Source organism: Podarcis tiliguerta (genome assembly GCF_965153285.1).
Source record: "Podarcis tiliguerta genome assembly, chromosome: 9".
Taxonomy (NCBI): domain Eukaryota; kingdom Metazoa; phylum Chordata; class Lepidosauria; order Squamata; family Lacertidae; genus Podarcis; species Podarcis tiliguerta.
The window spans coordinates 21199536-21213434 of NC_139542.1; the positions used below are offsets into that span (position 1 = coordinate 21199536).

At 43.2% G+C, this 13899-nt stretch overlaps 1 protein-coding gene across 1 annotated transcript in view; it reads left to right on the forward strand.

Annotated features, from left to right (window-relative positions):
- Positions 1–13899, forward strand: part of BANK1 (B cell scaffold protein with ankyrin repeats 1) — a 172031-nt gene that overhangs the window by 57897 nt on the left and 100235 nt on the right. Inside the window, exons 6-7 of the mRNA XM_083456772.1 lie at positions 4441–4564; positions 10201–10397. Coding sequence (XP_083312898.1) covers positions 4441–4564; positions 10201–10397 — 321 coding nt within the window. The remainder of the gene's footprint in view (positions 1–4440; positions 4565–10200; positions 10398–13899) is intronic.

Below are 13899 nucleotides of genomic sequence, written 5' to 3' on the forward strand. Positions count from 1 at the left end.
ATATATGATGTGTACCAGGTCCTGACAGGATTGCACTGAAGGAGCAGGTCATAGTATGGGGGTGCTCCTAGATCCATTGTCATTACTAGAGGCCCAGGTAACCTATTACCAACTTAAGTTACTGCGCCAACTAAGACCATTCTTGCGTAGGAGTAACCTTCCCACAGTGGTCCATATGTGGACAGCTACACAATAAGACTACTGTAATGTGCTGTGCATAGGAATGTAGTTTGCTGTTCAGTATCTGTTCATCTTTTGATCACTCGGTCCGTTGGAGTTTGCAGTTTGTTAAATCGTGTCCTCCCTAAAAGAGGGCACATGTTGTGGTGAGACCTGGAGAATGACCACCTGTGTTGTGGGTGGGTAAGATTGGTTAGCCACAACACCCGATTGGTAGGTCCCTCAATGTTGGGTTCAATCTGGCCAATGGGGCACAGTCTAAACGGATCGAGGGACCTATATATACCCATGCATGTGCCCCAGAGCTTCTCTTTCGGCTTATGCATTCAGAACACGTGCCCACCTCACCCTACTTTTAGGGCATTTTGCGATTGACCTTGCTATGCCATCGTGTGTTGTCTGTCGTTGGGACATGGGCACGGCAAGAATTTTCCCACTTGGCTGGTTGGCGATTGCCATTTGGGTTTCGCCTGCTGTGTAGCAAATTGTCACAACTTGTAAGGTTGCATATAGGCACTGGTTCAGGTGTTAGGGATGGGAGAACGGTCTCGCCATTCCTTTGTGAAGGGTATTCTGTTAAAGGAATCCAGGGACTCAACTGGTTTGGTCAACCCCCGAGAGGGGGTTGTGCCCATGCCTGAGTCCAGGAGGGCATCTGGGAGGTGAACATAGTCTGTTCCCGGCTTTTCGCCTACCCAGGTATTCACCCTTGGCTGACCTATGCTGGTAACCTGCGTTAGCGCTGCCTGCAAGGGTGCAGGGAGCTAGTCGAACCAGAGCCTTTGCAACCACTTAGCTTCTGTAATCAATAAAGTTGTGGCCTAAATTCTGCCAAAAACCAAAACGAAAATTTGAGTCAAGTGTGACTTTAGGGGGGAGGTCTCTGGGTCTGAACACACAAATCTGTGTGATCTTGGCCTGGTATGGCAATTTGTGAAAATAACCTTGGTTTTGTTTCTCCTGACAGTGGCTTGATAATGTTACAGAATTGATATCATTATATCCCCCCCCCCCCGTTTACAGTACTGTTGTAAATCATCAAGTTGCTATCTGTTTCCAGGCAGATTTACTATAAGCCTTGTTTAATTGGGATAGGAAACTAAGGTTTCAAGCCATTGTCTCTGTGTGAATGACCCAGATCATAAGCAAAGCACTCCTGATTGGGCCGGGAGGGATAATTGAAACACAACAGCAAATCTAGTCAGCAACCTCACCGTCCCATCCTCTTCTTGCAAAATAATGAATGGTCATATGCAGTCAACTTACTACATGTCTGCTTTTGTGTGCTATACTCATAAATTTTATTTGAAACAGTTGTGTTTTGTTTTTATCTAATTTTAGCAAATTGTATTGAATATTGTCGCATTTGTATTGTTTTAATGCAAACTGCTTGGGTTTTTTAAAAAAATTATTAAGAGGTGCAAATTGTTTTATAAAGCAATAATTCAAATCACATGCAGCTGTTTGATCCAGCAAATGATTTGCCATCCAGATAGCTTATTCTACGCTTCAGGAGTGCAGCCATACCATATAATAGAGAATAAAGCTTCTGTCGTGCACAGGCTGCCTCTGCCAATGTCATGTAATGGGAAAAGAAAATCTATTGTAAGAGAGGAAAGGACCTGAAATATCATTTGTCCCACAGTGGCCAGTCTGCGTACACTTGACATGTCTATATCGTAATTGCAAAGCAAGAACAAAAATAATAGCTGTGTTTGTAATTCAGACAGTCTCATTTTCCCGTGACAAATCTGCCATGTCTGCCGCCTAAGGCATTACGTTCATAACAAAAGGATTAATAAAAAATGATGCATTACATTATTAGCACTTGGTTAAGGGCAGTAGTAAATTCCTTTCAACCGCACATTTTTAAGGACACTATTATTCTGTTAAAAAGTACATTGCCATAAACTGAAAGCAAAATGGAACTTCCAGAGTTTACTCACCTCGTAAAATCGTTATTGCATTAATAATTTAAAACCCCAGAATTAAGGGACAGAAGATGAGATTTCTTTGGATTTTAGAAAATGTTTAAAGCACAAAAAGGAATTAGCCATCGATGTTGGCAAATATCCTGACAAGGTAGAAGGCAGCTTTTTATGCCCAATTTATAATAGCATAGTTTACAAGTCAAGCATCAATCCTTCCCAAGTATTTTCTCCAATTCGGACTGTGAGCCATATGCCTGAGGGCTCATTGTACCTAGGATGCAGTTGTCAGATCCAAAAAGGCTGGGAGAGTTAGTTTCCTTGGCACTTGACATCCATACTAGATAAAGTCTTAGGTACCCTGGAAAATGACATTGCCCAGGGTCTCTGAGACACAGCCTTTGCACAGTTCAAGGCAGCAAACAGAGAACAATGCAGACCTTTCAGAGCCAATTCATGTAATTAGAGTAATTTCCTTTCTTTAATGCAATAATTCTACCCTGACTTTTGGGTTAGATTCTTAAGGCATCAGATTAAAACAATAAAATATACGTAATCAAGCAATAAAACACCACCAAACAGCAACAGCATAATGGCAGTAATAAAACCGCAGGAGCCAGTAAACTATTAAAAGCTGTTTTAAATGCCCTTGGAAAATACAACTTTGCCTGGCACCTAAATGCCAGCCAACTCCATACCGTGCCAACAGATAATGGGAAGGAGTTGTACAAATTGTGGCGCCACTACCAAGGAAGCCTCTCCCTGGTGATCACTCAATTAAAGGCAGAGGCATCCAGAGACAGGTCTCCATTGACAGCATCCAGGTGTACAGAGCTCAAAGTGATAATCGTGGAGATGTTGCAGTGGAGAGTGCTGATGTTTTCACCCCCAAAAAGTTTTTTATTTGAGCTTCTACTGAAATGAGGCTGCATTTTAATGCTGTATTTTAATCTTGTTTTTAAGTTGTATTTTAATCAATTGTTTTATACCTGGTGTTAGCCACCCTGAGCCTGGTCTTGACTGGGATGGGCAGGGTATAAATAAAATTTATTATTATTATTATTATTATTAAAGGTAAAGGAACCCCTGACCATTAGGTCCAGTCGTGGCCAACTCTGGGGTTGTGGTGCTCATCTTGCTTTATTGGCTGAGGGAGCCGGTGTACAGCTTCCAGGTCATGTGGCCAGCATGAATAAGCCGCTTCTGGCGAACCAGAGCAGTGCACGGAAACGCCGTTTACCTTCCCGACGGAGCAGTACCTATTGATCTACTTGCACTTTGACGTGCTTTCGAACTGCTAGGTGGGCAGGAGCAGGGACCAAGTAATGGGAGCTCACTCCGTCATGGGGATTCGAACCGCCGACCCTTGTCCTATTATTATTATTGTTGTTGTTGTTGTTTAAAAGTCTCAGGGCTGCGATACCTCAAGGATCACCTTTCTCCCTATGAACCTATCTGGATGTGGATATCATAATCTGAGGCCTTTTGTTGTGTCCATCCTCTATACGAGGTCCAGAGAGTGGCAATATGAAAATGGGTCTTTTCTGCAGAGGTTCCCTGCTTGTGGAATGCTCTCGCCAGAGAGATTCAGCTAGCATCTTCATTGTACACCTTTAGGGGCCAGATGTAATCATTCCTCTTCAACCAGGCCTTTGGATGATTGATATCCTACACACTTTGAAATGTTTTTGTGGGATTATTGTTCTGTTTTCATTTTCACTATGTATTTTGTGTTTTTCTCTTGTATTTTTCTGCTGTGAACAGCCCCAAGATCTTTGGATAAAGGGCGGCATACAAATTTAATTAATAATAATAATAATAATAATAATAATAATAATAATAATGAGTGCAGCCACTTATCCCACTGTCATCTCTGGAAGCAAGCTTGGCAGGATTTCGTAGTGTTCTTGAAAGGAGCAAAAGCATTCAAAAGAAGTAGGAACCCATTCAGACACTGAGCAGCCTTCAGAAGCTGAGAAGTCTACTTGCGTGGGTGGCTCAGCATCAGAAGACCTCTTCCATGGAAGATTGCAGCTGCTGCTTTAGTAACCAGAAGGTCCTTCACAAGCAGAAACATTTTTCTCGAAAATGGCCACTGTGATCTTCTGTGAGATCTTCCACCCATTGTAAGCCCTGAAACCCATCCAAGAAATTATCCGTCCTCTCAAACCACCTTCAACTGTCTTAAAAACCTTTGACTGTTTCCAGCCTCAGTGATGTAAAATGCCCCAAATGAGCTTCTTTTTGTTCAGTATATTGCTTTTGGATGATAAAATGAATGTGCGCCTTCCCTCATGTTACTCTGCTCTCTTCTCTCCTCCTCCCCTCACAGGCTTCCAAGTTTTCCTCTGCTGAGAAAGTGGATAATCTTCTCACATTCTTATTGAAAAGTCCAATCATTTCTCACAATTTCAGTGCCTTTCCAAATGAAGTCATGGATCGTCATCAACAGACTGGTACGTATTGTATATAGTTCCTTACTCTCTTCGGTTGCCAAAGAAGACCTTTCTTAGGGTGGCCATTCAGATACAGTAATAATGAACTTACATTCTGATTCATAATCAATACTAAATCAATACGTATAATGAGCTAAGACATTCTATCAGGGGGAGGCATCTTCTGAGCATGACTTTGTCTTAAGTGACAGGTGACTGGATGTCACAATGAGAGTGACAATTGTGTCTCATTTAAGTCCAACACTGTGTCAGGGATGAGGAAACTATGGTCCTCCAGATGCTGTTAAGCTACAAGTCCCATCAGCCCCAGCCCAGTGGTCAGGGATGATGGGAATCGGAATCTGGCAGGATCTGGAGGGTCATGGGTCCCTCACTCTTGCATTCTGTGCTCCTAGCAAACACCCGACCAACTTCTTGAGAGCCCATTGTGCTCCATGTTTTAAACTGTCCCAAAGGTTAGAAGCATTGTGTGGTTCAATTTCACGATGGATAGTATCTGGAGCCACTGTGTTTAAGAAGAGATAGGGATCGTAGCTGGATTCGGAACGTCCCTGTCCGAAACCCTGAAGAGTCACTGCTAGTCACTGTCGACTGAACTAGGTGGGCCAATGCACTTACTCAGAAGAAGGCAGCTTTCTTTGCTCATATGTTCTTCCTCCAAATACATCCCACCTGTCATAACAATTTCTACTGTGACTAAATAAATGCAATGTACATCAAGCACCAACTCTGAATGTTCAGTGTTCCAAATTCAACCTCAGAATCAGCAGCAGAGAATTTTTTTGAGGAGGACTCAGGAGCGCAAATGCATTTTAGCTGTGTTGCAATTAAGAACAGACTCAAGGAGTAAGACTTCTCCAGTCCCAGTATCTCTTTTCTTTAAAAGGGAGGTGCAGAGGGATGGGGTAGAGTAAAGGTAGTGGGGAGTGCTGGATTCTCTGAAGCCCCGCCTCCAGATGTTCCTTGCTGGCTCCTTAACACAGAGCATCTGGATTTGAAAGGATTGCAGCGTCATGCAAGTGCCTCATGCTGTGGTGAACTGTGTTTTTATGGAGATAATTGCTGCACATGCATTCAGATTCTCTCTGCTGATACTCAAGATGTAGGTTTACAAGGTCAACAGTAGTAATTATTGGTAATTACAATGGGTTCTGAACAAGGAGGGGAAATAAGCACTGTCCATTCAGTAAGAGAGAACAACAAGGAAATGTGCATTTTGCTTAATAAGTAAAACACATGTGTTGGCTCTTGAATTGATGAAGAAACTAAAGGACATCTCTGAAATAAATGTGGGTTTGCCACTCACTGGGTTTGTAAGGGAGAGGCTTTTGAAAGCCTAGAGATAAGTCTAGAAAAAAAAACTTTGTGCATTTGGATACAACAATAGCCCTGTCCAGGAGATCCACTAGCAATCCGGGACCTTATAAAGTGGGGATGGGGACCGTGGGGTGGGGTTTGCATGCACAACCCTCCCCTGCCATCTTCACATGTTCATTTTGAATGCCTGAGGAAGACTGTTGTTGCAGTGACCTAGTGAAGCCTTCTGTTAGGATGCCATAGGGAACACACAACAAGATTTAAGCACTTTCAATGGGAGGGTTAAGCAATGACTTGCACCTAAGTTAAAACAATGGATAGAAAAGGACTGAACTTCATCTGGAGCCCCAGGTCCTGCCTAGTTCCCTTGATTATAGGATTATATCAGTGCACTAATCAAGCAATGTGATACAAAAAGAAAGCTAATCTCCTCTGTTTGGAGTAGCTTCCTCATTTGTTTCACTGGAGGGAGGCATGCCTGGATTATTTACATGTAAATAAAACAGATTGAATTCTTTGGATTAGGTAAAGGTAAAGGGACCCCTGACCATAAGGTCCAGTCATGACCGACTCTGGGGTTGCGGCGCTCATCTTGCTTTATTGGCCGAGGGAGCCAGCGTACAGCTTCCGGGCCATGTGGCCAGCATGACTAAGTTGCTTCTGGCGAACCAGAGCAGCGCACGGAAACACTGTTTACCTTCCCGCCAGAGCGGTACCTATTTATCTACTTGCACTTTGACGTGCTTTCGAACTGCTAGGTTGGCAGGAGCAGGGACCGAGCAACGGGAGCTCACCCCGTTGCGGGGATTCGAACCGCCAACCTTCTGATCAGCAAGTCCTAGGCTCTGTGGTTTAACCTACAGCGCCACCAAATACAACATGAATAATACATAAGAAGCATGTGAATCCCTGGCTCAAGGACCATCAGCACGGAGGGAGGTGGTGAAGCTGTGACCCTCCAGAGGTTGTTGAACCACAACTCTCAGCATCCCTGACCATAGGGCATGCTGGCTGGTGCTGGTGGGAGTTGTAGTCCTACGATATCTTGAGAGCCACATGTTCCTCATCCCTGCTATTGGGTCCAGGGAATAAGGAGCACAGCAGGAGGTTTTGCATTCATTGCTGCCTTCATAGACCCTCTTCCTCTAAGCAGATAATGAATAATGCAGCATTCGACAATGCTGTTCAGTGGTCTGGCCCGGCCCTGTTTCACCTTCCCTTGTGCTTAGCAAAGACTGCCTGACTCCGGAGTTGATGCTGCTGATCAACTGCTGCAATGATGCATGCACAGCAAACTTTCTGTGCCATAGGACATACGTCACAGGGGAGATACGTGGGTTGTGGGTGTTTCTTTCTAGAAGGCAAACGTCAAAGTTAGGTCTAATTGCATATAATTATGCAAGATTCTTCTACATAGGAAACGTGTTAGAGATAATAGCTCAAACTATATTGCTTCCTAGCGTTTCCTACATGAAATGCTGTTTTTTTGTTTGAAACACTAAGAGCGGGGGAGTTAAGGGGCAGCTGTTTTTTATTGTTTTTTTAGAGAAATGCGGATAATAAAAGAATATCAGTTGCAATCCCATATGCACCTATCTGGAAGTAAGCCTGGATGAACTCAGTTGGACTGAGTAGACATGCATAGGAATGTGCTGTAAATCTCCAACTTGGTTCATCTTAATATCATCTAAACCTGTGGTCCTCCAGATTTTGTGGGACTACAGTTCCCATCATCCCTGACCATTGGCCATGTTAGTTGGGCTTTATGGGAGCTGGAGTCCAACAACATCTGGAGGTCAAATGCCTTCTATAGTGAAGGTTGCTTAATCTACTGCACTCTAAAAATGTATTTATGCTCCTTCAAATTAAGTTTTAAACACAGTGGTACCTCAGGCTACATACGCTTCAGGTTACATACACTTCAGGTTACATACGCTTCAGGTTACAGACTCCGCTAACCCAGAAATAGTGCTTCAGGTTAAGAACTTTGCTTCAGGATGAGAACAGAAATCGTGCTCTGGCGGCGCAGTGGCAGCAAGAGGCCCCATTAGCTAAAGTGCTGCTTCAGGTTAAGAACAGTTTCAGGTGAAGAACGGACCTCCGGAACGAATTAAATACTTAACCTGAGGTACCACTGTGGTAGGATACAAGTGCAAAAGAGGACTGTAATATTCTGATAAAAGGCTTACATATGACACTGTCTTCTATTGAGCCAGATCATTGGTCCATCTAGATCAGGCTTCCTCAACCTCGGACCTCCAGATGTTTTTGGCCTACAACTCTCATGATCCCTAGCTAGCAGGACCAGTGGTCAGGGATGATGGGAACTGTAGTCTCAAAACATCTGGAGGGCCGAGGTTGAGAAGCCTGATCTAGCCTACTTTTCGTCGGCAGTGTTTTTCAACATCAGCTCTCTGAGATCCATTTAACTGAAGGTTCTTCTTGTTGTTTATATAGTACCTGTGTGACTACAACACTTAACAAAGAATGGGAAGACAAGTCCCTATCCCAAGGGTAAACAACTGAAACATAGGCATCCTTAGAAATTCACACATTTCAAAATTTTACAACGCAGATCTCCAGGGATATGACGTTTACAAAATGCACACCTATGGAGGGGGATGTGCATTTAAATGAATGTTTCAGTGAAAACAACAAACAAAAATGCATCACATTACGGAAAACTGCTTGCAGGGGGAAATCTGTACATTAGTCAAAGTTGCATACGAAAATATGTTTAATAGGAAAAATTCACACTAGCATGCTGTTGAAATTTTATGAGGAGCTTTTTTAAAAAATAAAGAAAATAAAATAGCTAATTGCTACAGAAATGTGGGAAACTGAAAAATGAGAAAGTGGGAGAACCAAAATTGACAGATCACTTCCATCCCTAGGGGTGCATGCTTGAGGCCTCAGTTTTAATCCATGATGTCTTGAGGTAGGTCTGAGAGAGACTCATGCTTGAAACCCTGGAGAGCTGCTGCCAGTCAGTGTAGGCCATACTGAACTTGATGGACCAAAGGCCTGACTCAATTTAAGGCAGTGGGTGGCACTGTGGGTTAAACCACAGAGCCTAGGACTTGCCGATCAGAAGGTCGGCGGTTCGAACCCCCGTGACTGGGTGAGCTCCCGTTGCTCAGTCCCTGCTCCTGCCAACCTAGCAGTTCGAAAGCATGTCAAAGTGCAAGTAGATAAATAGGTACCGCTCTGGCGGGAAGGTAAACGGCGTTTCCATGTGCTGCTCTGGTTCGCCAGAAACGGCTTAGTCCTGCTGGCCACATGACCCAGAAGCTGTATGCCAGCTCCCTCGGCCAATAAAGCGAGATAAGAGCCGCAACCCCAGAGTCGGTCATGACTGGACCTAATGGTCAGGGGTCCCTTTACCTTTTACCTATGTTCCTAAATTGAACATTTGGGTGTGGCTCTTTTATTGCATTGTGTGTCATGTCGGGCATTCGATTAGGGAAGGTAACTTAGATGTTTTATGAACAGAACACAGGTTATCATTCCACACTGTCTTCACCCTGCAATCTACCCATGCTATTGTGGATTGTTTTGTGTAATTATCCCTTGTAGTTAAAAATGTGCCTTCCTAATGATGCTGAGTAAGAACTCTGCCTTCCCCCCTCCCCATTGACACTGCTCCAGGTGTTAACAATTAAGTGCTATGTAACAATCAATTGATTTCAGTTTACCTTCTTCACAAGCATCCCAGGCAGAAAATAAAAGGGAAACTTTGAGCTCTTGACCTGCTATTTTGCAGCCGTGCTTAACAACCTCATCCCCAAATGCGCAGCGACTATTACAGCCCTAAATAATCTGGATGCTTAGCAAACCGATATTCTTCACACATTTTAGCTGCAGTTGTAATTCTGTGCCATGGAACGAAGCTATTATATGCCCAATTATTACAATGTATCCCCTCTAGAAATGTTGTGTTTAACTAGGCAACAAAGGGGAAATGTGCACTTAAAACTCATGGAGAACAAATAGCCATAGCCTGCTTACATTGTGGAACTGCTTTCCTCCATTTTAAAAATGAAGGAATCCACATTGTTTATCAGCCATATTAGCTTTTAAGATATCCTCTACCTGAGCGTGCACCACCATCCCTGCCCTTTTACAATATACAGTGGTACCTCGGGTTAAGAACTTAATTCGTTCTGGAGGTCTGTTCTTAACCTGAAACTGTTCTTAACCTGAAGCACCACATGACTCCTTCATTTGTGCTCTCAAGTTTGCAATATGAACTATAGACTTTAAAAAAAAAGTTTTGAAAGTGCTGTTGTTGTTTATGCCTGCTTTTTCACCCAATGCAGACTCACACTTGGAAGAGCTTCCTACTCTTCTCCACTGTGCAGCTAAATTTGGATTAAAGAAGCTTACTGCTTTCCTTCTCCAATGTCCTGACTCAATTCGGGCTTGCAGGATAGCCAATAAGTACAGAGAAACCCCAGCATGTATTGCAGAAAAGTATGGCTATAAGGAGATTCAGAAAATCATCACCGAATTGTCAGTAAGTACCTACTTATCCATAGAACTCATATAAAATGTGTAACTAACTTCTTACAAACTCACAGTGCAGCCAGTTTGGTTCAAAAGAGGTGGGGGCAACTGTCCTATTTAGGGATTCCAGGAATATTGATTTTCCTAAAGAAAGCAATTTCATTGCTGTGGAATTTGCATTTGGATGTCTGAACAAGAAGGAGACAGTGATATAATCAGATATATGTTGGCTTTTACTTCCACACACTGAATTTCTGCTAATGGTGCATGTAGCATAGAAGAACAGCCCAGTTCCATAAGAATATGTATTGTTCCAGGTCTCTGTGCTTTGTGAGATGTGTGCGGTAATGACTTGGATCCACTTGCAGCGATTGCAGTGAGAGTCAGTGTGGCGCAGTGGTTAGACCATCGGACTAGGACCTGGGAAACCAGGGTTCAAATCCCCACTCAACCATGAAGTTCACTGGGTGCTCTTGGGCCAATCACTGCCTCTCAGCCTTACCTACCTCACAGGGATGTTGTAGGGATTAAATGAGGTGGTGGAGAGCCACTTACACCACCTTGACCTTATTTGAGGAAGTAAGGTGGACTATAAATGAATATTCACTTTTCCAGATTAAATGGTCCAAATTTGCAATGCCAGCCTGTGGAGTGGCAGATATACAGTATTCATGAAAATAAAGAAACAGGCTTTGTACAACTGTGTAATTTTCATGACATAATAGGATATTGTTTTTCCTTTAAAAAATGTAGGCATGATCCATCCAAAGTGAAGCACTTATAATTTTATTTTATTTTATTATTTATTAAATCTGTATATCACCCTTTATCTGAAGATCTCAGGGCAATCCACAGCATAAGAATGCAAGATAGAAACACAAAGTCCATTCTGAAAACAAGAACGAAAGCAAAACAAACCAGTGACTCCCCCAAAACACATTTAAAAGGATAGAGGATGCTAATGCGAGGTTTTTATTCTATGCATGTCTACTGAGGAACCAGTCCCATTGAGATCAATAGGGCTTTCTTCCAGATATGTGCGTGTGGGATTGCAGACTTAAATTCCCACTTATTTCAATGGGAAAGAAAATAGAAGCTGTGCTCAGACCTTTCACATTGGAGTCAATGAGACATAAATGCACTTGTGCCCCCTAAGTGGACTGGTGTTGCCAAAGACATTTATCTCCTTCTCAGCTTCTTGCATGATGCAGCCAGAATGTCCATATTCATTTCTTAATCACAGAAGGAGGAAAGGAGAAAGAACAGCTTGCGCGGCATGTGAGCTTATTATGGGAGTTCATCTAGGCTGGCCTCAGGCAGCGTAAGGCAGGGCCTGTTTCTCTACTGAAGTGGTGTGGATGGGATCCATGTACAAAGAAAATAAATCCACAGTTAAACCCCAAAAAATGTGGGGGTGCAGGGGATGGAAGCCACCATATTGTTGTACGTGTTAAAAACCACATCATGCAGATTGTTCAGTGTATAACAGGTGAGCTTCCTGTCTCTTTGATGCAACCCTGGGAAATAAAGAAAGGCTTTGCTTCCCAAAGCTGAGGTTGAAAATGACAGTGTATTGAAAATGACAGGGGGGATTTTGTAGATCATAGCTCATGCTAGCTAAGTCTCTTAGACAAGGCACATGGAGTCCAGAAAGAAAAGTCCTGATAGCACTTTACTGAGCAAACTGAACAAAACCAGTGTATAATTGGTGGAGAAAGGGACAGAGAGGTTTTGTCTTTCTTAGATCAGGCCTTGTATAGAGAAGGGAGGCATTCAGCCAAACTTGCAGAGGAAAAACTCTATCAGAAATACACAACCAATCAGAGCACATTCTGCCTCACTGAAAGAGATTTCGCCACGCTGCCTGGTTGCTAAGCAACACTGTGACAGTGCAGTGTGTGACTGGGTTGTGGGTGTGGTTCCCCACCCCTGATTTAAATGATCAGGGTTATTTGTTTTTTTGTTTTTTTTTAAAATGAGCATTGGTTGTCCTGTTTGTGGTATTGAAAATTTATTTTCATTCCAGTCACAGTGATATTTTTCTAATATATAGTGCTGAGTGAAAATGACTTCTCCCACCCCTCCTTTCACTATCCCATTTGGAGGTTAAAAATGGAGGGGGGCGTGTTAGACAATGGAGCAGGGTTAGACAATATTTCAAGGTGATTAATTCTATAAAGGGGTTGCAGGAATGGGCTTACCATTGGTGGGATCCTAATCCACTCCTTTTAAACAACTACATTTCATCACAGAATGTGGTGGCGGCAATGTCTGTGAATGAAATTTTCATTATGTCTCTAATGAAAATACCTCCTTCCTGAATCCCATTAATCCTCTGACAAATTCCCCATGGAAAATTGCCCCCAGCTTTGGTAGCCCTTTTCATCACCCCCACCCAACTCAAACTGAAAATTCTCTCCAAAAAACTTTCAGTTCAACACAAGGGTTGCTGTTCCTTTATTTTTTAAAAAATGCCTTCCCTCGCAGTATTTAGATTAGTTCTTAGGTCTGAGGCAATTATAGCTGTTTGTCCTATAGTACCTCCCTGTGGTGTTCATTTCAGTTTGCCAACCAACCAGGCAGGCAGGAAACTGAGCCTAGCTGGGTTTCAGACCTCTAGGCTGGTTGCCAGAAGTTTTTGACTAAAAGGCAGGATTTTGTGCTCTTGCCAGAACGATTTTCAGTAAAGCTGGGAAGTTTTTCCCCACTTAGTTTACATATTTGAACAAGGCAACATCAGTGGCAGTGGGTCATTGCTCTCATGTGGTCTACGCATAGGCATCTGATTGGTCACTGTGGAAACACAACTAGATTTTACGGGCCTTTGGTCTGATCTAGGAGGGTCTTCCTTATGTTCTTATGCATACCTACTAAGACTTCAGCTTCTCTTCATTTTGTGCTCTGGAGCTAGATTTGAGCTAGAAGTCCTCAGATGAGAATCTGTTGCTTGGAATGGTGGCGGTGGATAGGAACGTAGGTGGGCAAAATGGCTCCCCTTTTGCTCGCTGCTTTTTAAAAAAACATGACTAGTTTTGCAGGAGCGGTTTAGTCATGCTGGCCACATGACCCGGAAAGCTGTCTGTGGACAAACGCCGGCTCCCTTGGCCTGAAAAGCGAGGTGAGCGCCACACCCAGTAATCACCTTTGACTGGACTTAACTGTCCAGGGGTCATTTACTTTTAACCTTTACCTTAATACAGGGGTGGGGAACCTGTGACCCATCACATGTTGTTGGATTCCAGCTCCCATCATCGCTGACCATTGACCATCCTGACAGGGGCTAATGAGAATTGGAGTGAGTCCAAGAGCATCAGGAGATCCATAGGTCCATAATACTTTGGATTTGACTTGGGCAATAGGCTCAAAAGGAGTTGGCTAACACCTCCTCCCCCCCTTAGAAATCTTATCGCAAACTGCAACCAAATGTTAGGCTAGAACTACAGGTCCTCTGGAAATTGTGAGGTTGGAACTCACCATCTGAAAGGAAAATAGCTGATCTATGCTATTTTCAT